Source organism: Micromesistius poutassou (genome assembly GCF_964030765.1).
Source record: "Micromesistius poutassou genome assembly, chromosome: 9".
Classification (NCBI taxonomy): domain Eukaryota; kingdom Metazoa; phylum Chordata; class Actinopteri; order Gadiformes; family Gadidae; genus Micromesistius; species Micromesistius poutassou.
Window position 1 is genome coordinate 4,116,012 of NC_140279.1, and position 25,169 is coordinate 4,141,180.

At 45.0% G+C, this 25,169-nt stretch overlaps 3 protein-coding genes across 3 annotated transcripts in view; 2 read left to right on the forward strand and 1 right to left on the reverse strand.

The window, feature by feature from the left end:
• Positions 1 to 53: 53 nt before the first annotated feature.
• dnai4 (dynein axonemal intermediate chain 4) lies at positions 54 to 9,415 on the forward strand (the record flags this gene model as incomplete). The annotated part of the gene is made up of 17 exons (XM_084473530.1): positions 54 to 109; positions 246 to 306; positions 431 to 612; positions 945 to 1,057; positions 1,549 to 1,705; positions 2,085 to 2,224; positions 2,593 to 2,763; positions 3,093 to 3,293; positions 3,578 to 3,738; positions 4,015 to 4,095; positions 4,276 to 4,421; positions 4,965 to 5,122; positions 5,572 to 5,690; positions 6,439 to 6,537; positions 7,599 to 7,825; positions 8,308 to 8,461; positions 9,365 to 9,415. The coding sequence occupies 17 exons, from the start codon at positions 54 to 56 to the stop codon at positions 9,413 to 9,415; spliced, it is 2,277 nt and encodes a 758-aa protein (XP_084329656.1).
• A 3,268-nt stretch (positions 9,416 to 12,683) lies between these two features.
• insl5a (insulin-like 5a) lies at positions 12,684 to 14,449 on the forward strand (the record flags this gene model as incomplete). Its single annotated transcript, XM_084473041.1, has 2 exons — positions 12,684 to 12,864; positions 14,316 to 14,449. 2 exons carry the CDS (start codon positions 12,684 to 12,686, stop codon positions 14,447 to 14,449), a joined length of 315 nt encoding a protein of 104 aa, XP_084329167.1.
• Positions 14,450 to 14,951: 502 nt separating this feature from the next.
• sgip1a (SH3GL interacting endocytic adaptor 1a) overlaps positions 14,952 to 25,169 on the reverse strand; it is a 51,438-nt gene continuing 41,220 nt past the window's right edge. The window contains exons 19-26 of the mRNA XM_084473531.1: positions 23,753 to 23,812; positions 22,468 to 22,579; positions 21,843 to 21,998; positions 20,762 to 20,897; positions 20,070 to 20,272; positions 19,284 to 19,348; positions 18,573 to 18,737; positions 14,952 to 18,307 (exon numbers count right to left, since the gene is read on the reverse strand). Of these exons, the coding sequence (XP_084329657.1) occupies positions 18,285 to 18,307; positions 18,573 to 18,737; positions 19,284 to 19,348; positions 20,070 to 20,272; positions 20,762 to 20,897; positions 21,843 to 21,998; positions 22,468 to 22,579; positions 23,753 to 23,812 (920 nt within the window). The 3' untranslated portion in view covers positions 14,952 to 18,284. The remainder of the gene's footprint in view (positions 18,308 to 18,572; positions 18,738 to 19,283; positions 19,349 to 20,069; positions 20,273 to 20,761; positions 20,898 to 21,842; positions 21,999 to 22,467; positions 22,580 to 23,752; positions 23,813 to 25,169) is intronic.

Below are 25,169 nucleotides of genomic sequence, written 5' to 3' on the forward strand. Positions count from 1 at the left end.
ATAAACGAACGAACTGCTCACCAAGTGACCACTGATAAGACGCACTGAGCAAGATGTCCACCTCCACGACCACGGTGAAGAAACGTAGGCCTTCTCTGAAGGTTACTTCGTAAGTTCACATTGGCGTCTTACAACATCGTCAGTTTATGTGTGTGTGCTAGGTTGCCGTCAAATATGTTTAATATTTGCGCTCACTATACCATAAACTAATGGTGCTGTTTGTGTTTCTCTATTGAAACGATCAGTTTGAATGACAGCAAGGCCTCTGACAAAGGTTCTCTGCAAACACCAAGACCAGCTGTCAAGGTAATACAATGTGGAAAATAAATTAAAGAAAGTTATTTCAGGGGGAAAAACGTGTTCCTGCCAAGACAATACTACATTACGATTCATTAATTGTAATGAAAAGTGACCTAAAATCCTATTTCAGGTGTTTGATGAAAAGGGCGAGGATGTCACCCCTAAGCCCCTGTTCCAGCCCGACCCACGGTCCATCCAGACCAAGCACAAGAACATCCTGGCCAACGACGGTTCTGCTGGCAACTCATCAGATTTCCTCTCAACTCTATTCCAGTCGACCGCCAACACTAGTTTCTCCGGGCCCTTCAACAGGTGGGTCACCCTCCACCAGGTTGGTGAGCAGCTCATGTAATGCCATGTCACCAGCGGCTGTGTTGAATGCATGGGCATTATTCCTGTCGAGGATGAGTGTGAACGCTAGGCATCCTTGTGTATTCGATGTGTCAGTTTGGAAGTCAAATAAAATCAAAAGCTTTTTAAACATTGTAGTACGTATTGACATGGTTAAAGTTTAAGATTTAAGACAAATATATACATTTCACTCTTAATTAGTATAACACTATTTATTAAAACAGTATTCAAGTATTTTCCATTACTTGCATTGTTGTTTTCTATTATTTGTATTCATTTGTCTTGTTTTCCAGGTCCTTCCTTGGCAGCAGCACAATATCCAGATCAAGCCAGTCCACCATGGAGTCCATAAATGAAGACATTGAGGATCCTGCCTCAAAAAGAGACATTCATATTACCCACTTAGGTCAGTGAGCTAGAAATAGACTTCACTTTTCAGGAACACATACAAACAAATATCAGGTGGTATGACGTCAACTATTGAGTTATCGTGATACTAGTTTTGTCATCTAAATATATTTTGAAGAGAAGTTTATAAAATGATATACAGTACATTATTAATACCACAACCATGGTACATTATTTGTACCATAATTAGCATTTTTTATGATTCATGCATACCTTTCCACATAGTTCAATGTTATTAACATCAGTTAAGAATATAATAAGTGCCAGATTTTCTATAAATCTTTATCCATCAGTTTTATTTTGTGATAGATTTTTACGTTATGTGACCTCAAATATTATCCCGGACGCAGCAGCATACCTAACCACATAAAGAACACACTTACATGTACACATGATTGGACCAGAATGGCAGGTTCTGGTTCACATAAACACAGTAGTCCAGAGATCGATTGCGGTTCTCAATGAATGTCCTTTCTTTTGAGGGTTCAGAGGGCCAGGGGAAAAGGGAGGAGGTGAAGGAGCAGTGGAGCGAAGACATGCTAGACGACATTGTTGACTGCTATATCACGGAGACAGACACCATCACACTCTTGGAAATGCCTGGCGTCTCCGTGTCGGTGGATGCAGAGGATGCAGAGTCTGTTAGGTTGGTGTGATGTTCTACCCCGAAACAATGTCCTCCCAGGTCATTGCAGAACCATATCCATTGTGTGTTTAGCACAAATTCACCTGGGACACTTGCAGGTTCTTCTCCAAGTCTGGAGTTTACATAAATATCTCCTAATTTCCAGGTATAGAAATAGACATGTTTATAGCACAATTCAAATTAAAAGCTAAATCTAGTCAACTAGTATGTGCAATCAGGAAAAGCTAATCTAAAACAGCAGCGCAGTTATGCCAAAGCTGTGAACACTACAGGCATAAAATCTAGGGGAAAGCCTGAACGTATTCCTTGGTTAACTGCTTTTGCTTTAATTGCTGCTTTAATTGAATTGCAACGATCGACTCGTCATCTTCCCTATCAGAGAAAGAAACCGCATCTATGCTGAGCTCTGCCAGAACAGGATGGGCAATGATAAGTACACAGAGCGGTTGATGCAGACGTTCAACGGAGTGTCCAAGACCAAGAAGACCCAGACCGACAGAGTCAACATGGTGGATGCAGGTAGAGTTGAAACGCATCCACTTCCACTGGGTCATCTGGATCTAGAGGGTTCAGTTGATACATTTTAACGCAATTCAAGTTATCATCTTACCATGTCTGCGATGGAAGATCTGGGCTGTACAGACTGTACAAAAGGTGAAAACAGCTTATTTTTTTTAATGTAGGAATAAATAATATTAAATAATTTAAAAACGACCTTACAATCCCAAGCAAAGTAATAATTCCTCCTACATCTAACATTGATCATGAACTGTTCACACTTAAACTAAACATCCGGCCTCACGTCCCAGCCGGGTTTCCGTTTGTATTCTGCATCCAGTATACCTTTCACAGGGTAGAGCAAAGAGAACGCTTCTCATTTTCAACAGCATCCATGGCAACCGTCTGGGACCTGTACGACTCCTTCTGCAGTGGCGAGCAGGGGGGGGCCCTGCCGGCTGCGGACCCCAGGGTGGCCAAGCTGGGCTTCCCAGAGGGTGCGGTGGTGGCCCAGGGGGAACCAGAAAAGACCCCGTCACTGGTCAACACCAGCGGCTCAGGTAGGATCCATTGACCTTCAAGTTGACATACGGTACACCCATGCTCAGAAGCACTGTTTTGAAGCACTGATTTAAAAGGATCAATCATGAATGATGAAATCAGTTGGGCGATGATTTAAAGAAACGACATTGGAGAAAAGAAGAATCATATTTTCACAAGAATCAATTCTAAATTTAGAATAGATTCTATATTTGATGAAATGATGTCATACAAATCAACGTCATGAAACCGTCAGTGTATAAATGAACGATGAATAGACCAAAGTTGGGCATGGTAATGGCTGCCAAGCCCAGGTCGTCCATTGTGTCCATATACTTCTGTCTCCCAGCCAGTACGGCCAGCTCACGGATGGAGACAGAGATATTCCTGGTGGCCGTGGAGGACGAGCCGGACCCAGCGCTAATCCTGACCTCTGAGAGCTTCCAGCACAGCCTGCTGGTCATGGAGAGGACCGTCTTGGCAAACATCTACCAGCCCAGGCTGGCTGCATACAGACAGCTACCTGCACTGGAACTGCATGGTACGCCTGGTAAACATGGCCCTCCTCTCCAACCACTCTGCTCAATAGAGCTGCTTTACATGTGGGGACAAAAAGAGCATGAACATACAATACTTGACACTTCTATGAATACAAAACATAGGATGAGAACAGTAGGGTATTGTTTGGATTAAGGTAAAACTAGAACTAAAACTAGAACTAAAACTACTTTTCCTGCAATATCAGATTTAATTGATGTTCTGTGTGAGGCAATCAATTACAATTCTAATAAATGGGTGAATTTTCAGTAGCCTTCATCAGCTGTCTGCTTTCAGACCAATACGTAGGTGTGGCAAAGCCCAAGATAAAGGTCCATAGTGGGGAGGGGAGAAAAGAGAGCCCCCTGCCTCCAGTGCTGGAGCTGATCTGGGCCTTCAGCTGTGAGCTCACCACCGGACATGAGGTCAGCTGCATGGCCTGGAACAAGCAGAGCCAGGTGAGCCCATGACCTTAAGAAACCCTTCAGACCGCCTTAAGAAAAGGATTTGGACCACCTTAATAATACTTTTCGGACCACCTTAAAGAATTATGAATCAATCAAATAATTAAATCAATATGTGACCAATATGTTCAAAAGCTGTACTTTTAAAATCCTACGTATGCCTTTGTTTCTACCCTTGATTGTTTGAAGGACTAGCTCCAGAATGAATCTTGACTCTTGAACCCCTTGGCATGAATCAGTGTGCTACTCCCACTTGTATCCTTTCCTCAGGACCTCCTGGCTGTGGGCTACAGTCACTCCAAAGACAGCACAGAAGGGCTAGTGTGTGGCTGGTCTCTCAAAAACATCACAGTATGTACCACTTCATAATCTCTTGCGACTGTCAATGCAATACACAATATCTGACAAAATGGACGCATCCAGTTAAACAGGAGATCAAGGATAAGGGACTGCGACACTAGGCAGATAAAAACGATCTTGACATGGGTTAATGTGAGCGGTAATCAGTGTTGTGGCCGTTGCTCGCTGCAGTGGCCAGAGTTTGTTTTCCGGTGCCAGAGCAGTGTGACTGCCCTGGACTTCTCGGCCAGTAGGCCCAACCTGCTGGCTGTGGGGCTACAGGATGGCTGCATCGCCCTGCACAACATCAACAGCCCGGAGAAGAGCGCATGCACCAGGTGAGGAGGGCTTCAAGTTCTTTCATTAGTCAAATGCACAACATAAACGGCAAAGCAGTCATAGCTGGCAATGAGATTTTTGTATCCCAAGCTCTCCTTAACAATGCAAAAAATAAAAAATGTATATGAAGATATAAAGGGTTAAAAGAGTAACAAGGTACAGTGCAATTAAGAACAAATTAAGAATAAAATAGTTTCAATAAAACTAGAATGTGTGTGTTTGTGTGTGTTATGAAGTAATTTGTTTGTATGCTAAAAAGGCAGGGCTAACACTTCAATTTTGCATTTTCAAAAAAATATATTTCTTTCTCTATTCCCGCCCTCGACTGACTGACTGATTGAGTCTCTCTCTCTCTCTCTCTCTCTCTCTCCTCTCTCTCTCTCTCTCTCTCTCTCTCTCTCTCTCTCTCTCTCTCTCTCTCTCTCTCTCTCTCTCTCTCTCTCTCTCTCTCTCTCTCTCTCTCTCTCTCTCTCTCTCTCTCTCTCTCTCTCTCTCTCTCTCTCTCTCTCTCTCTCTCTCTCTCTCTCTCTCTCTCTCTCTAGTCAAAACGTCCATAAGCACGTGTGGCCCCTGCAGCAGCTGCGCTGGACGTATCAGGAGCAGGGCTTCTCCAAGGAGGAGAAGCTGGAGGTCCTCATCTCCGTGTCTGGGGACGGCCGCGTCAGCCAGTGGACCCAGCACAAAAGGCTTGACTGCACAGGTGAGTGAGTGGCACAACCACCCACCACCACCACCAGCACCAGCACCAGCATCAACCAAAACCACCACCACCACCATCAGCACCCACCACCACGGGTGGTTACAAAGTTACTGTGAAGAACCGCCCCCCCTTCATGCTCCCATGTTGCTTCCTTCAGAAGTCAATACAGGCCCTGTAGTGATCGAATTAGATCAGAACAGAAATATAAAAAAAAGTAAAAGGTTTACAGCTAGGAATCACACACATGATATAGAAATGTGTATAAAAATGCATATCAAAACCCTAGACATACAGCGCACAGGTAAGGTGGATCCCATGACACACAGCCGTTGAAAGCCCTACAGAGAGCATTACATAACTATAACAATATTAATACAATTAGAACAAGAGTACTAATAATATGAATCATATACCAATATACCTATTTCTGGTGGATGCGATCCCTGCAGACCTGATGAAGCTGAAGAGGACGGGTGTCAAGAAGAAGAGCGCTGGGCAGAAGGAGAGGAACCATGACTTAATCATATCCAAACTCACCCCCGGCCTCTGCTTTGACTTCCATCCTGTGGTAAACTTTTACACACATCCAACATCTTATATACAGTAGATTAATTTTGACCCATCTCTCAGTGGAGTCATATTGACACAGCCCTTATGCGTTGCAACTGTTGAGTTTGTTTGAAGACAATTCATACTCTTAACTATTCTATACTTGGAGCTGCTTGAATCCAAAGTGGCTGGTCCCCGGAGGGAGACAGGTCATTAAGGAGTATCCTCTGGGAGTCCAACACCCAAACTAATGGAATACCCTGCCTTGCTTCAATTCACCCTGTGATTTGTTATGGAATTTTAAATCCCACGTAATCATAATGTACTGATTCATAGGTGTTAAAACTCTCTCAGGATCATGGAGATCGATACATTCTGCCCTATAACCCAGGGCCATAACCCCAACCTTGACCGTAGCCTCGACCCGTCAGTCCTCAGTAGTGACATGCATTAAAGGTGACACATTATACCACCAAGTGTGAATGTGACAAGCCGTCTGCCTCTTCTGACATCACAAGTGGGCGTGTCCACCTAGATGTGTATGAGATAGATCAGTCTACCAACCTACCCAGTGGACTGTAGCAAACGTCGCTCATCTACCCGTCATACATCTAGGGGGACACGCCCACTTGTGATGTCAGAAGCGGCCCGATTTTCAAAACGGCTTGTAACGGCTAATCACTCACACACCTGTTGGTAAAATATGTCACCTTTAAGTAGATATGTTAGCTACTTCACCTCTGAACCTGTGACCTGTGTTGCTGCAGGAATCCAACCTCTACCTGGTGGGCACTGAGGAGGGCATGATCCATGCATGCTCATGCTCCAACCACGAGCAGTATCTGGAGACCTACCAGGGACACACGGTAGGACCCTCTCATGGTTATAGACCTACCACACACACACGGTAGGACCCTCTCATGGTTATAGACCTACCAGACACATGGTAGGACCCTCTCATGGTTATAGACCTACCAGACCACATGGTAGGGGCTCATGGTTATAGCTATATGGGGATAGCTTTGGGAGATAGATGTGATCCATTGAAGCCGACCACCGGACCTGGTTATGTAATGTCATAGGTCAAATGATTTGAATTTATCTACAGAATTGAATAAGTCTGGAGCTTCCTTAAAAAGCCCTAAAGGACCAGACTCTAAATGACATAACAAAGTTGGTTAGCTTGTCAGTTTATGATGAGAGCTCATGTCTACCTGTGATTGGTGGATGTACAGTAAGGCAGCACACTTGCAGACAGCTGCCGCCAGACCAGACCAGGCCTCCTGCAATAGCTGACAATACATGAGCAGCACAACCCTGACCTTCACAGTCCCACCATCATTCATACCTTTCTTACTATTCACCTCTTAACCTGAATAAAAAACGTATACTTCTTAGCTTAATGGCCTCTAACACATGCATACCCATTTCTAATTGCATTCACAATCGTCTCTGATGATACTGATGGTTTACTCGATGACAGAGAGAAGATGATGAGTAATGAACTGCGAAGACGTTCTCTTCCTTCATATCTGTTGTCGTCCACTCGCTCTTACAGGATTACCTTGACCAGCCATCTTAGACCCTTTGAAGGAACACAGACATATGCAGGTGGACGGGTTACATGGTGGCTACACTGTTCACCGTGTGAGCAGAGCCACTATTGGTGTGCTGCCATGTCTTAAGGGTGACATATTATACCACCAGGTGTGAGTGTGATTAGCCGTTAGAAGCCGTTTTGATCTGTCATGCATCCAGGTGGACACGCCCACTTGTGATGTCAGAAGAGGCCGATTTTCAAAACGGCTTGTAACGGCTAAGCACTCACACACCTGTTGGTATACTATGGGACCTTTAAAGTTAACTGGATGTCTTTGGATGTATCGGTGGACACAGATGAGTGACACAGGCCGCTTGTCTCCCTCAGCACGCCGTGCACCGGGTCACATGGTCCCCGTTCAGCACCGACGTCTTCCTCAGCTGCTCTTCTGATTGGTCCATCCGGCTGTGGAGGCGGGGCTTTTACACGCCGGTGCTGGAACTCAGCTCTGCCTACAGCGGCGTCTATGACGTGGCGTGGTCGCCCAGGCAGGCCACCGTGTTTGCCGCCGTCAAGCAGGGGCAGGTGGAGGTGTGGGACCTGGGTTCCAGCATGTAAGCCGCCCTACCTCACAGTGTACTAGGGCTGAACGATTTGGGGAAATAATTTAATTTAGATTATTTCGACCAATTTTGCGATTTTAAAGTTCCTTATGTTCTGTATTATTCAATAAACAAGCAATAAATCATTCTATAGTATGACCAACACAACATTGGAAGCAGTCGACATATAAACTGCTCTTTCCTTTAGGCCAGGCCTATGTGTTGAGATTAATCAACATTAACATCTTTATTTAACTATTGAATTGTAAAAAATATATATATATATAAATCTTGCTGATCGTCAGTCAGTAATAGTAACAAATTCAATATATATATATATTTTTTAATCACAGCCTTTGCGATTTGCATATCGCGTTCTATTACATCACAATGTCGGTTTGAATTGGGTCTATCGTTCAGCCCTAGTGTGTACGTGTCATTCCCTGTCAGAGGACACGTGGTGACCCCCTGACACGCCTCACCTCCTCCCCCAGCCTGGACCCCCTCATCGTGTGCCCGGCTCAGCCAGGGGCCAAGCTGACCGCCGTGCTGTTTGCCACCAACACCGACGGGCTCCTGGTGGGGGACAGCACAGGGACAGTCAGCGTGTACCACCTGCAGAACATCACCATGGGAACAGACACTCAGGTAAACTGACCACGAGACACTGAGGTAAACTCACCACGAGACACTGAGGTAAACTGACCACGAGACCATCATGTAAACTGACCACGAGACCATCAAGTAAACTTACCAAGAGACGATAAGGTAGACTCACCGAGAGATGATCAGGTAAACTAACTATTAGATATTCATGTCAACTAACCGACATTCAATCAGGTACAGTAAATAAACCAGCAGACAATCAGGTAAACTAACCAACAGACAATCAGGTAACTAACCAACAGACAATCAGGTAACTAACCAACAGACAATCAGGTAACTAACCAACAGACAATCAGGTAAACTAACGGACAATCAGGTAACTAACCAACAGACAATCAGGTAAACTAACGGACAATCAGGTGAACTAAGCAAAAGACAAGGAAGCCGGTGTTTAAATCCATTTGGCACATATCCATTTTGTGTGAACATAGAGTGTAACACTTAGGCTACACTATAGATGAATATATAGTGTTTTCTCTACAGTACAGAGAACACAGTCACGATATTAAGTCTGGCAATTGACCTGTGTGCGAGAATACAGTAGAACAAACATTTCTAACATGACAAGTGGAAATGGACAACAATGAGATGAGGGCCAATGGTGGGGGATCCAAGATGAAGGTGATAAAACGTGCATTATGATGTTCACGGATCGCCTAGGGCTAGATGTGCCCCGCCACGGCACTGAAGATGGGTCTGAGTGCGTGGGTGACGACACTCTTGAGTGCACGGCACATGGCATGGCCTTGTGTTTGCCCTTTATTGACATGCTCACTGTTATTGCACTGTTGCCAGCCATCAAGCTCTTTATGCCTGATAATCGCCTCCGACCTCGGCAAGACAAACACACAGCCCGCTCATCTGCTTTTTATTCTTCACATCTAGGTGGACACTTTGGAAGACATCATTAACTCCTCTCTGGCGAGGCAGATGTGAGGCATACGGACGGACGCTCGCACGCACATATGCGAACACAAACACATGCGAACACACACACACACACACACACACACACACACACACACATACATATGCAAACACACACACACACACACACACACACACACACACACACATATGCGAACACACACACATATGCAAACACACACACACACACACTAATCCAGTGACTCCTCGTAATGTTTCATCTCTGGAGATCGGCGACTCAGTGTCTCTGGAGCGACTTAGTGTCTCTGGGGAGACGGAGTGTCTCTGGAGAGACAGAGTGTCTCTGTGTAAAATGATGAGCACTCCCATGATCAGAGTCCCATTTTTATCTGTCCATTTTGCCTCTCAGATCAATAAACATTTCAGATACTGTAAAAAAAAAAAAGCCTTGTTTTTCCTTTTTTAACAGCGGCATACTACAGAGAAAATCTTGTCACTTGTTTTGTTTTTTTAGGTGCCAATACCTTACCTAAGCTTTAACAGTACCATAATTGAGTCATAGAGTAAATTGCAATGCTTTTCCTCTCATAACCTCATCTGAATACAAGCTATATACAATTCATAAGCAAATAAGAAAAGCATAAGCCAGAAACAGGACCTTTTTCATAGTCAATGTTTTAACCTAGCAACTGCTTTAAGTGGCTGTCCTATGAGGCATCGATGTTCCACAGATCATTTAGGAAGTCATTTGTGCCTTCCGCTGTTTAAATATCCAACACCAAAATATCCTTGGATTTCTTTAAGCCTCTTACTGATTTATCACGAACATAAAATGTTTTATCACAAGGTTTTTACTCCATTTTTTACACTGAGCTGTGATCAAGCGCTCTTGAAATGTGATGTATCTTATGTCTGTGTGTCTCTGTGACATTGAACAGAACAACCCAGTTTCCTCTTGGGAAAAAATAAGTGTATCGTATTATGAACAACATCCTTTTGATTTCAGATTACATTGCTCCTCGTAATCAGCAACACCAGTGTTCAGTGTAATCAAGGCACTCTGCCCTCTGCACATTACAGGTGTCTCTAGTGCCTGTGGGTGAGTGTTTGTTAAATGCACTAACTGCTGATTAGAAACCGTCATACATGAAGAAAGGCATGTGCCGATGACGTCAGAGCACAGGTCAGAGGGGTTAAAGGGTGACTAGAAGTCTCTTTCTTTTATTTGTTTCCAAACCAAAAAGATCACATCATCTTCAAAAAGCCCTGACGCACAGACGGTCAGCCCTGTGTGGCCGTCTATGGCCCTAGTTTCTTCTGTGTGTCCCCGCACTAGTCTGCATTTTTCGGCAGATTCAACATGTTGCATCGGCATGGAGGATGTCGGTGAGAGGAATCACCCGGGTTGGCTGTCCAGTTTAAGCGAATCAATGCACAAGAAGAGAAACCTGTGTGCACAGCAGCAAACGACTTTGTCAAGGCGGCACACAAAAAGATCTTCTCATGTCTCCACTTCCTCTGATCATTCATCGTTTTCACATTTCCATTGGCTAAAAGTCCATGCAAGCTTGCCCACACCTCGGCTAAGACGCTGTCATCTGTGGCCCTAAAAGGCTGGCTGCGTTACTCCTGAGACAGTGCTATAGCGAGAATGCCCAAAAAAAGAAAAAAATTGCATATGTGCATATTTGTTGTTGCATATCTGTGCAATGTTATTACAGAAAGTACGACAACTAGATGAAATAAGCGTGGACATAAGAATTTAATGTTTCAAAAGTACAACTGACTTGACCATTGTGTCCTCGTATCATAACCCAACTAAAAGAAGACATAATGCTCCAGTGTTTCACACTGCCGTTGCATTTACCCTGAGCAATATCAACTTAATTGCGTAGTTGAAAAACTTAAACTGGAACGTCTCTTGCTATTTCAATTCAGTTTTAAATTTTTTTTTTCCGTCCACGCTTATTTCACGTAGTTGTGTCGTTCTTCCTATGAAAACATTGCGCTTCTTGAATGTGGTTCATTTATTTTGCATGGGGGTAACGTTTCTAATTATTGGTCGCTACGTAGTAGTAAAGTGTTGCTTTATTGGGAAAGCGAGAGTGGTGTGAAATGGTAGGCAAACACTGATTTGTGTATCCGCAGTCCTAGGTCTTCTGGTGTCCCCGTTTGAAAGATGAATACAGACGGCCGTCACCGGCTGTAAGGGAGGGGAATGTCTTCTCACGCAGGTGCAATGGCTGTAGTCTTTGCGGTGTGTTCAAGTGCAACTCTTTGGCCAAGACACAGGCGACGCAAGGCAATGCATCGGTCGGTCTTCATCCCTGCTGGTTCCTTGACGTTGGTTCGGTGTGTCACTGTGTCAGGGCCTTTACAACACACTTGTAGAGTGTCTGTTCAGAGACTCTCAAACAGGGCCAAGCACTTCAGATCATGTTTACCACCCTCCCTCATACAAGCATATAAAACCGTGAGTGAGGACAACAGTCGGACCTCCAGCGATAAAGTCATGTGATGAACCACCCCCCCTCCCCCCAGCACCATCAACACCGCCTTAACGACCCAGCATGATGGATTGTCAACATTGACCCTCTGTATTCTTTCTAACAAACGGAGCTCTACGGCAGTCAGAACCCCGTCCTGACATCACGGGAGGATTCACCGCGCTGTGATTCAGACGGCGCGCCGCCAGGAGAAGGTCAGCGTGATTAGACCGTTAAAACGCTGTAATCATGGCAAAGTCTGTGCTAGGCCACCTTCCGCACCGCCCACTCCCTCGCATGTAATGTGATTGTCTGCTTGCCCCCCCCCCACCTCCCCTCCTTCCCCCCCAACACACACACACACACACACACACACACACACACACACACACACACACACACACACACACACACACACACACACACACACTGTCCTCAGGACTCTCAAACCCAAATGGTGATGGAGGAGATGACCGGAAACAAATTAAAAGGAAAAAGATTTAACTACACAAAGCCGGTAAGGATGAGTGGGGTGTGTGTGTGTGTGTGTGTGTGTGTGTGTGTGTGTAAAAGGGGATTGGCCAAGGAGATTCTTAATAGGCCGGGGGGGCAGTCACCGGTTCCTGCTAGGTAGCTGGGCCGGGGATATATAAACCCCCTGCAGTGGGACCAGGACAGACCGGTCCGACCTCACACACACTCTGCAGACGAGAGCAGCCACATCGCAGCAGAAGAAAGCCTCCCGGAAGAGCCCGCAGAGACAGAGAGACGGAGAGAGAGGCGCTGCGCTCCACAAGCAAGAGAATTCAAAAGTACCCAAAGCCGTCGTCATGCGTTGCACGCTGGTCGTGGTGGTGGCGTTGTGCGCTCTCCTGTGCAGCGCGAGCCAGGTGGGGGCCCAGGTGAATGCGGTGAAGCTGTGCGGCCGCGAGTTCCTGAGGGCCGTGGTGTACACCTGCGGGGGGTCCCGGTGGAGACGCCTGCTCCCCGAGCCCGAGTCTGAAACGGAAGGTAAGCCACCCCACCACCGCACGCCCTCCCCCACCCGGGGAGGACACCGCTGGAGGTTTATTGGTTGATTGATGGATGCTGAGGGAGAGGAGTTGAGAAGAGTTACACATGTTTGGATTTCGCTTATTCATACATTGTATACAGGGTATACAAATATATACAAATACAAAGTATACCATGTCACAGGGTACACTTTGTATTTGTATACAGGGTATACAAATATATACAAATACAAAGTATACCATGTCACAGGGTACACTTTGTATTTGTATACAGGATATACAAATACAAAGTATTTCTATACAGGTATACATGTCACAGGGTAGACTTTGGGTTGTGCTTTGAAGTTCAATATCATGATCATGTAGAAGACCTCTATTGTTCTGACTCTCTTTGACGCAGGATAACTAAGCAGGATAACGGACTGATTAATGTTCCTTGCAATGTATTTTGGATTAGGGATATTGTTATGATTTGAAGATTTTTTTTCTTTTGTCTTTTTTAGTTTATTTGATGGATTTCTATTTCCACTCCTAAATGATTTGCTCTATACTTTATCTAAAAAACAAAACCCAAAATAGTCTGGTAAACAATCTTTGAACGCATTTACTTATTAGTAGTTGCTCATGGCCGCACAATTTCTTCAACAAGCTGAAGTGAAAAAGAGTCTGTGGTGCCATCATGTCTTCACTAGTCTCAACCCTATGGGAAAGCGCCACCCACTGGCCCTCCATTGAACAGCAGGCCAGTGACCGACATTGTGCAGCCAGGCATCTGCTCCAGCACCAGGACACACTCATTCAATTCTGCTCTGGCTTATTAGGTCAAAAGACAAACTTGCATGTCAAATGATTATCTGATGGAGAGCTCTGCTCTCACAGGGGCTTACTCAGCCACACACACACACACACACACACACACACACACACATGCACGCACATACACAAACATGCACGCACACATGCACTCCATGTGTGCATCTGGTTCTGCTAATCAACATGAGGCATAGAAGCAACGTGGGGAAATTGGGAGGATGTACATGGAGGATGATGGAGGCAGGATGTTGACATATCTGCAGCCCATACACAAGTAGATAACTAATGCAGAAACCCTCCAATGAATTAACCTAATCAGCCCATTCATAAAGGGGGCGGTACGTTTCCTTTGGTCTTTCCTTCTGTAATGTTAATTAATGAAACGCTTTTGATTGTAATTATATAGCTTCCACTTTTAACACCATTAATAATTCATTGTTTTTATATGGCACTTTACAAGGCCTCTCAAAGTGCTTTAGAGAACACCAAAACATAAATATAATTTAAAAATCTACTTTTAAATTAAATAACCCTCGCATTTTTGACAATGCTGTTCTGCACTGTTCATCTGGCTGGTTTAGGGAGAGCCGTCATGTCTCATCTCGGCGTATCCTTATGTCCATGTGTTGTTCACAGGAGACCAGGGCAGCTTTGAGAGCGCTGGACGTAGTGTGGTCACAGAGCTGACACGACGGGACATGAATAACATACTGACCACCGTCTGCTGCCAGGTGGGCTGCAGGAAGAGCGACCTGAGCTTCCTCTGCTGAGGCCCCTCTCCTTCTCTCCATCTTTCTCTGAGTAACCAGGATGCCCCCATTTCACAAACTGAAGATCCTAAATTGAATATAGGCCTATAGAGAAAATGTACACAGGTTTAATTTTTTTTTTTTTTGAATCACAACTTATTTTTCAGATAGAGATGTTTTCATTTTTTTGTTAAACTTTTAGTTCATGTGGACTTGAAATGTGACTCTGATGTGTGACTAGGGGATCACTGGTTGTGTACAGTTTTGCTTTGGTTGGGTTGGCTTGGCTAACAACTTGCAGCAATCAGTAGAAAATGAGCCCAGTGCATTTTCTATATCTATTTTGAATCTGTTTATAACATGTGAAATATTGTATAATTTTGCCACTTTTGTGAAATAAAGTTACTTGCATATTTTTCTGCGCTTATTTTCCCAATCGACATGAACTACTTGACCCATAATGTGTACATTTGTTTCAATAAGCATGAGACTGAATGTACACACACACACATACACACACATGTCCAGTTATAACTTTTATTGGTCTTGGAAAGAAGCAAACTAGGTTGTTTTTTTCAGCTCATCTTAGCGTTGTTATGTACTGTACAAACAGCTTGCACATGGGTCAAGTCAACGGTACACCACCAAAAGCATTCTGTCTCACAGCAGCACACAAACAACACAATCCCTGCGCTTCTCAACGTCAACACAGGCCTATGGGGCGGTGCAACATGCCACTGCAGAGGCAGCCATTGTTGAGGACATCCTGTTGGCATGGCTGTTACTGGAGCCAGATCTCAAAGACCTTCAACGAAATCTCAAAAAAATGAAAAAAGATGTATATAAAATCTGCCTTAGCCCATATTACCCAACCATTTCATGTTTGGATAATACATATTTCCTAGTGATATGCTTAATACCCTTTATGTATCGTTAGAGTTCCAGCGGAGGACTTAAAAATGGCCGCCGGTGTCGTGGGACAGGTTGCACCGATCGCTAATGGTCTTCAAATGGAGATAGCACAGTCGCTGCTAGCCTTCTTACAGCATTACTCGATGCATCCAGTTAGCTTCAGATGTGAGGTAGCACCTAAATCATGTCTTGGGACAGCTCAAAGCTACCAGACAATCCTTGTTGGTACTGCACCTTCTGATAATACCCAGGATGCTCCAATGGGATCGGTCTACACAGGAACCGTAGAAGGACGTCCGTAGAAACAGATTAATGTTACAAACATGAGCTAGACGTTGGTTTGTTTTTACCCCCCTCCCTCCCAGCAGACTAAACCCAACAGACAACAGCCACCATGCCGGTTAGCCATACGCCCCAAACAAAAGCTGGAATGAAAGGAAAGGAGCCGTGACTTGCATAGAGGAGCCGACGTTATGCTATGCCATGTCGTACAAAAGCCGCGTGTATGTAAATGGTTGTCGTGGTCGGTGCATTTCTGTGTAGATCCCGCCAATGAAGGCGTGACTGTGGCCACTCCATAGTACAGACAATGGGGACACTTGGCAAAAACACAAACAAACCAATGCAGCCCACTTACAGTACATCGCCTTTGAAGTTCTAGCCCAAACGTACGCTTTGTTGTTCTTCACCCGTTGAGTACCAGAGCGTTCAGGAAGTTCCAAATGAGCACAGTGTTATTCACATTAAAACAACATCATAGGTTTTATTCCCTCTTTTTTTGTCCATTTTTAAAAATATTTAGCTTATTGTCTTTAATAGAGGACCATCTGGGGATACACACATAAAATACAAAAACAAAAACATTTTGGTTAGCTTAACCGTCCCTCCAATCCTTTCGTCGTGTCATCTCACAGAGACCATTAACCATTATGCTAATTAAAGCCATGGGTTCAAAGCGCCGCATCGGGGATACCTTGGTGGGCTCATGCTCGGCCCTAGACTAGGACACACTGGTGCCCAGAGCAGAGTGGGAGCAGGCATATGACTGGCAACATAAGGTCAAAGCTATGGATATGAGGTGAGGTTTTCACCCTTCAAATCTAAAACGTTGGCCCAGGCATACCAGAGCAAAGGTCAATTCGGGTGCATTGTCTTTTCTTTCAGACCTACGGCTAGTGGAAGGTAAAGGTTGAGCTGCTCGCAGCAAACACTGTGGTCCAGTGATGGTACAGCAGTAAAACCAGAGAAGAAGAAGTCATGCTACAATGTAAACTGGTTACATGTTGTCCTCGTTGTCCTGACCATGTCTGATGTTTAAACCTGCCCACAGGGTAAATAACTCGGAGTAACACTGCTTTTACGAAGCATGACACAGCATCCAGTAAGATTTTTCTTTTCACCCATATATATATATATATGTATATATTTCAAATCCTCTGTTGCACTTGGATTAAAAAAATTATATCTCAAATAAATTCAAAAAATTAGACCTTATATACTGTACACGGGTTACCCAACTACACATATAAACAAAACAAGAGAATCAAATATTCATACCTATAAGGGTTCTTAAGTGTGATCCATTCAAACTCTATTCATATACAGAAGAACTTTTTACAACAAATCGTCATCAATAAATAAAAATAGAATGCTGTAATGTACTCTGGAGTCTATTGCTGTTGCTCTTGGACAACAGAAAGGCTATTTGACGACACAAGGAAAACACCAAACGCCCTTTAGGATATATATATATATAGATATATATATCTATATATATTATATTCATATATATTATTTGATTTAAAATGACACTTTGTACATTTGATTTCTTCTTCTGGGAAAACTCTTGGATACTTTTGCGACCAGGTACTAGTTTTTATCATTGCAGCTGCCCAACTGCGTAACACTGACTGCATGCTCCTTCAGAGAAATAATCATTTATAGTGGTGTCAGTGCATTTATAATAACATAAAAATACATCAGGGGGGATTTCCTCCAGACGAGCGCCACTTGACCCTGTATTACCATTGGGTATATTTTGAGCCAGCCGTACCCAACGGTTCCTCATGTGTCTGCGTGACTCCATGTGTCAAACCGTAAGAGTTAGCAGTATCGATGTGCCGGCGAAGTTGCGACCAGACCACATCAATGAATGAGCTCAGAGTGTGTGGGGGGGGGGGGGGGGGGGCAGAACCATAACTTAATGTAGTGTTGATAATTTACCTGTTTTATTCAACTCATCAGGTGTTGGCCCGACGCGTCACCTGAGGCTGCCTTGGTCAGTATTACAGACCTAGAGGCGTCAGTCATCCACGCTGCCTGTATCCAGTGTCTCCCTTCAAGGATCCACAACCACGCTGCGCAGTGCCCATACTACATTGGATGAGAAGGGCTGAGAGTGTGAGTGTGTGGCGCTGGGGAGGCAGCTGCAGTGATATAGTAGAACACACCACCACATTACAGACACACCTGGGCGTGGGAGTGTGTGTGTGTGTGTGTGTGTGTGTGTGTGTGTGTGTGTGTGTGTGTGTGTGTGTGTGTGTGTGTGTGTGTGTGGCGGGGGGGGGGGGATAGAGAGAGACCACAGGAAGGGCAGGTGAAATCAGAGAGAGAGAGGGTCCTGACGGCACAGCAATACCGATGTTCATGAATTAAATACAGGTTTTGTACGGGTACAATATCATCACATGACCTAAAAACCACAACGCTATATGCAAGTTATACAATACTGCTGGGTGAGGCTGCGTGACCTTGTCTCACTCCGAAAGGAGGGGGTTCAACATGGGGTGAAGGGTGGCGGCGGTGGTGGTGGTGGTACTGGTGGTGCGGGGGGTCCATCCATCATGTCTGTCGTGGTGTTTTGGTCCGCCCTCTATCCCTCCCGGGCCAGTCGTAATCCACAGAGAGGGTCTGTAGTGTTCCAGTGTTCAGTAGCTGTCCGCACTTAATTGTCTGCCAGGTATTTTCCTGAGGAGGCAGAGATTAAACACAGTCATGAGACAATGTGTTCGAAACATGGCAAGAAAAGTTCATATATGGTCACTGTAAGACATCAATGTCATCAATGATGGAACGTTTCGGAGAATAAAAAAGTAAGGGTTTCGTTAGAGATTTCTATGGTTTAAGTAACCACCTCTGTAGCCATGATCTTTTCCTATACAGACGGACCTGTGGACAGACTGACCTGCTCCTGAACACAGGGTGGACAGACTGACAGGGTGGACGGACTGACCTGCGGCGAACCTCTTCTTGACCAGTGAGAAGCGGTACCCGGGCCCGGCCAGCTCGATGTCACAGCCCGACAGGGTGCTGCCCTCGCTGGTGAACTGCACGGCCAGCGGGGCCGGCTTGCTAGGGCCCTCCGACAGCCGGAAGCGGGCCAGCAACGAGCCAACACCTGGGAGGGCAGAGAGGACCCAGGGTGGGGTTAGAAAACACAACGCTGTGATTGGTTTAGCCCAAGTTCAAGAGGAACTCAAGAGGCGAGAGAGGCCTGAGAGGGGTCTGTTTTCTTCACCCTTGAGACTTCAAGTCAGTATGCAGGTCAACATGAACCCTTAGCGTACCATGGCAACCACAACAAACATAATTGAGTCAGTCTATATACTGCATGTGAAACCATCGCTCAACCATCTATATAAAGCAATGGCATGCCTCCAGGAGTAGCTCACAATAAATATACATCTTTTTCCATAAAAAAATATGAACCATCTTCAGACAGAAGAGGGCATCAGTGAACACCTATGAGTTTGGTATCGAGTATGACGGTTTTTATGCCCATATGGTGTTAGTGAGAGTGAGCAGCATACAGTGTAGAAAGAGTCTAATGTAGACGTGATGAATGTTCCCCTACACAGGCCAGAAGTTATTGTGCATGTTACTATGAAAAAAGCAGGTTTGAACACTTGGAATTGATAGCTATAGTATTTATCTGTGGACGCACCTCCGTTGTCAGACTTCTGTGAAATATCCGGAATCTTCCAAAGGATTCGTTGGTGCTCCGCATTCCTGTCACAGAAAAAGGAAAAAAGAAAAGCTGAATATCCCTCAAAGCCAGAGTAATCCAGTTTCTTATTTAAATTCCCTCTGAAACAACCAACAGGATAAGTAATGTGTCACTACTGCCTCGTCCGCAAGATGTTAACCTTGCAAGATGTTCACTGCAGTACATCTCTTTTGTCCAATGGGCAATAATGAGTTTTGCATGATTTCAGAGGTTAGTGCACTGATATTACTTCACGTACCTCGCATCCGCTTAGAGAACGACGATTCCAGGAAAAAGTATACTTTCAACTGAATCGTTCGGAAAGATTGTGCTGAGAGAAGCACTTTGCCTTGTCTATGCCACCTAATGTAACTTTATCGGTCAGATGCTAGACTGACATTACAGGAGAAGAACATTGGCTTCCGAGTATACAATTGGAAATGTTGGGCATGATACAAAACTATATATATTTATCATGATGAGGCCCATCCTGTTGTTTGAGAATAAAAAACATTCAGCAAAGGGCATTCTCCCTGCTTTACCCTGGCTACCACTAGAATAATAATTGAACTATTTGCCTACATTAATCTTCTGTAGTCTGAGACTTTGACACATGTACCTCAGATGTGGTAAGCAACCTTGGCTTCACCTTGACCATATCCACACCCCATCACTAACAGTGAAGCAGTCAGTGTAGGTGAGTAAACCATTAGCAGTGCTGATGAGTGAAGGGCCAGACCGTACCATTGGGCAGGGGGGAGCACGGCCTGCAGCTTGGACACGCCCCCGTCGACGGGGGTCAGGAACTGGACGTTGTTGAGGGCCACAGGGGTGGACATGGCGTCGCCATTGAACTTGTAGTCTATCCTGAGGTCCGTGCTGGCGGCCTCACACCTCCAGCTCACCGCCAGGTTCAGGGGCGTGGACTGGTGACTCTGCGTCGACACCTGGAGACACACACACACACACACACACACACACACACACACACACACACACACACACAGAGCTTGGGCATAAATGCAAACTAACATTACAATTCATTAGATTACACTTACATTGGAACATGTTGAGTTTTGGACAGCTAGGCCGAAATGAATGCACCCAGCACAATCACAAGAGTGTCATTTAGTTGGTTTGATGCACCAACAGCTTTTCAGCAGTTCATTTGAATGCTTCTTTCTCAAATGAACGCATTGCATTTTCAACATATTTACAATGGAGCAGACTCCATCCCATGATTTTCAGGATTTTCTGGTCGGTTTGTGTACATTTTGGGGTAGAAGCCTCTATCGCCTCCCCTTGCATCAACATGACACGGAGGTCTAGCTGCAGGCAGCCGTGCGCAGATCCGCGTCATGTCTATATGTTGTGGCGCGGGGGACGTGCTGTCCTTGGAGCTGTAAACCCGGCGTAATAAGGAGCCCTGGGATCACCTGGTACTTGAGCATGTCCACGTTATAGTAGGTGGCCTGAGGCTTCTGCTCGGACACCTTCTTCAGGTGGCTGATCAGGTTTGGCATGTTCACCCAGAAGTCCTTGGCGTCGCCCTTGGCCTGTGTGGTGGTGTCACTGGGTGGGGCGGGACACATTGAGAGTGAGCACAGCGCCTGGGTGCACCGTTGACTACATGCTATGCAATGTAATGGATAGAATGGCACACGGGATTACGGGCGTGATGTAACTGCTTCTGGGCAGTGACATCATCTGGACATCATGGTAAGTCGTAAACGGCAATGGCTTAATCGATGAGCACTTTTAGTACACCATGAGAGAATCCTTATTCAGGGTGCATTAAGTACAAGAACTATTTGAACATTGATGTTTCCATTGGGATTTGGTTTAGATTAGTTAGTAGATTGTCTTCTTTCAAGACCAATTTTATTAATGATGACACATTGCTAAATCAAATCTTAATCAATTGTAGACGTGACACCAGGAATCAGGAGGAGGAGACGTCTATTTCACTTCTAACCAATACATTAATTTTCTTCTCAGTCTAACAGAGCTGTGTCATGTATACCTACAGTGTGTAAGCCTATGATGCATTTTACTTGGATGGTTTATCAGGAATGCAGTGGGTCAAAATAAATGTTTAATTAAAAAAACAAACTAAAAATACATACATACAGCGTGTTTAATTTAATTAATCCATATGAATAAAACAATAATATAAACCCAACAGAAAGTCTAATCAGACGGATTCTGTGTGTCCAGGGAGACACTTTGACGGATCACTTTCTGAATAAAACAAACCAGCTGCCCTTTGGGGGATAATAAATAATGCAGCCAGTATTTATTATTTTGATGATGTGATATAGTATGTGCTATTATTGTTACAAAGCGGTTCTGACTTTAGTGCGGTTTGAGTAAAATACAATCTTTTTGGATACGTGAGGTTAGAAAAATACATAATACAGCTCAAGAGAAACCCATGTGATATGATATTGGACTATGAGCGTTGTATTACAGACACATGTGGGTGGCCTGGTGATGGGGTTAGAGTGGTGCCTTTACCAGCAGAGCAGCTGGGGGTTAGGCAGCACATGCTCCAGCCGGCTGTAGTTGGTTATGCTGAAGGTTAACACGGCGGGACACGGGTTATTGGCAAAGTGCCGCGTGATCCCCGCTGGAAACGACAACACCATCTCGCCTATGATCTTCACCACGCACCTGCGAGAGCGAGAGAGAGAGTGTGTGATGGATGTTTGAAAATGACAGGAGAGGTACAAACAAATCGAAGATGTTGGTTAACAGGTGGCATTTCAATATGGAAGACATGTTAGGCTGCTGGGATTGACGCAGCGTTCCCTTGTACTCAAATAACAAAATAGATCAAAAAGATTGGCGGAGCACAGTGTGGGATTACTAACTAACTGTTAATAATAATGGTGAGGATGTTTCAATTTTTCTCCCAAAGAATTGATTTTATCAACATGGTGGCATGCTCACCGTTTAGTGATGATTGGAAGTACTCTCATACTATGGAAGCTGTGTGTCTTTGGAAACTTTTACACTCAGATCTGACACCTCCCCCCCCACTCCCCCCAACCCTTCCCCACCTCCCACCTTGGTCCTCTCTTGAACTGAAAGATGCATGGAGATGTATTGGGCAGAAGGAGTTTGTGTGTTGTGGACGTACTTGTTGGTGTCTGCTCCTTTAAAGAAGGCATTGACCGTTTCTGTGAAGGCAGCCGCCACGGGCAGCGTGTCCTGGGCCCCCATGGTCAGAGGACTGGGGCCCCGGGAGCAGCCTGGGGACAATAACAAATACTGGTAATGAGAAGACTACCACACTCAGACACACACACACACAAACACACACACACAAGCTCTATAACATTGTCACTATTGACGATCAGTATATGATATAACAACTCAACGCAACAACTGTGGTTTGTTGATGCATAGACTAATAAGGCTACATTATAGGGTAAGGGTAAGGAGATTTGACATATTATGATATGATAGTGATCATTGTCTCGATAGAGTTACAGCCCTAGACTTAGTTAGTCTCACTCATCAATGCAGTCTCTCAACAAAGATTTAAAATGGCACAGCTAAAACAGATGTTTTACATGTCTACATGTCTAATGTCTCGGTGTAAATGTAACTCAAGACTTAATCATCCAATCTTTCCTATTCAGGTGTTTGCATCTGACAAAGAGGGACAATTAACATGTAGAAAATGACATGGATGAAATGAAAGACAGAGACTTGAAGTGACAACGAATATTAGTGCCATTAAGGTGAGATGACTTTAGCGGACAGACAGATAGAGAGGACGGACATTTCAACGTTCTTTCAATTCTTGTGTCCATATACTGAATAGTACAGTATATATTGCACATTAACGTTTTAATCAATGTTCCCAGGTATCCATCTACATCAGGCTGACGGTGGATGCAAAGGCAGCCAGAAGAAGAAGAAGAAGAAGAAGAAGAAGACTAGAGATAGACAGAGAGAGATAACAGGGCTGAAGAGAGCTCCATGCATACTCCAGAGCGTGCTGTTAGAGCCATGTTGACCCCAGCACAGCCGGTCAAAGTGCCACAGATCAAAGCCAAAGTCAGGGAGAAACAGTCTTAAAGTAAAACACCTGAATGTTAGTAGGAAACATGAAGAATGAAGAGTTTCCAGTGGTATGAAGGACAGCCACCGCAGATGAGATCAGAATGACAAGATACCAAGAGATGCTGAAAGAAGATTGAGTGAGAGAGAGAGTGAGAGACTAGGCCATTGCATGGCCGACTGGTGAAAGTGGTCTCAGCCAGGCCATAGAGATGATAGGTGAATGATGGAGGGATGCAAAGAAGGAGAAATGAAAGGGAGGGCAGGAAGGAGAACAGAGGAGGAGGAGGGGCCGTGGTGGGCAGCTTGCACATATGATTCTGAAGTTAGCCCTGGCACAGTGGAGGACAACTTACCTTCAAATGTTAAATAAAACTTCCCTCTGTCAAACCATACCAGGGACGGCTGGTCATTCTCTGTGTTGGGAAGGGGGAGTAAGGGGGGGAGGTAGGAGTGAGTCAAGGAGAAGTGGGGTGGGGTTGGAGGATCGTAGAGGTGGGTGAGGAGGGAGGGTGGTAAAAAAAAAAAAGAAGGGAGCAAGGAAAGTGGTGGAGGGATGAGAGGGAGGGGAGAGAAAAGGAGAGTAGTGTTGAGTCTCACATGGCACATCTGTCTCATGTCACAGCGGAGGTGAGTCGTACGGTATGGTAGTGGCAGTATGTGAGGGATACAGACAGAGAGATACAGAGAGATACAGAGAGAGAGAGAGAGAGAGAGAGAGAGAGAGAGAGAGAGAGAGAGAGAGAGAGAGAGAGAGAGAGAGAGAGAGAGAGACACACAGAGACAGAGCGAGAGACTCTGACAGAGACAGAAACAGAGACAGAGTGAGTGAGAGAGACCGGGACAGAGAAACAGACATAGAGAATGTGGAACTAAAGGTTGTTTCTTGATGGTGGACTCTCACCATTCTTGATGGTGTCTAGCCTGGAGTCTTATGGAGATGCCAGGGTGAGAGTGATGAGGGGCTAGAAGAAAGGATTTGTCCTTCTCACTGCAAATGTTTTTTATACAAAACCATCCTAAAGATCAAATGGATCTTGTTAAAATAAATAGTTTGCTTTCTTCATATTTGTGTGTATATATAAATATATACAACTTATTATATACTTATTATAATAATCATATAATATACATCCAATAGACGATGGTCTATTATTCTCAACCTATACATAAGCTGGCCTCCTCTTTATGTTATAAGGCAGTGCGGTTGTGTCGTCAGCCTGTAGAGGTCACTGTTGAGATTGGAATGGAAGGCGGGGAGGACAAAGAAGAAGGATGTGACGCGCTACAACGGGCATTACTATAATTTAACCTTCTTACATAACAGACAACGGGGTCCAAACATGGACCTTTTGCACGCAGCGACGTTGGGCTCTCTCTCTTATGTATGCTTGAATAAACTGAAATGAGGTGCACACTAGCGGCTAGTCTACGCTACGTACCTTTGTACCTGCTATGCTACGGCTAGTGTGACCAGCAAAACCACTGAGTGCTAGCTAAAAAGCAACAATGTCACCATGGAGGACATAATCAATGGGAGGCCCCCCGATGAGGAGAAGGGAGAAGGCGGCCAGGTGTGGCGACGAGGAGAGGGGGTTTGAGCGAGCGGTTTTTGAGGTGCAGGAGCTGAGGGCGGGTGTCAAGAGGTGGAGTGGGTGTGGAGATGAGCGGGGGGGGGGGGGGATGGAGGTGGCGCCGTGGCTGCGGACCCACGGGGCGACACAAGAGACTTGGCTTGAACCCGAGGCGGCCCCGCTCTCCTCGAGAGGAAGA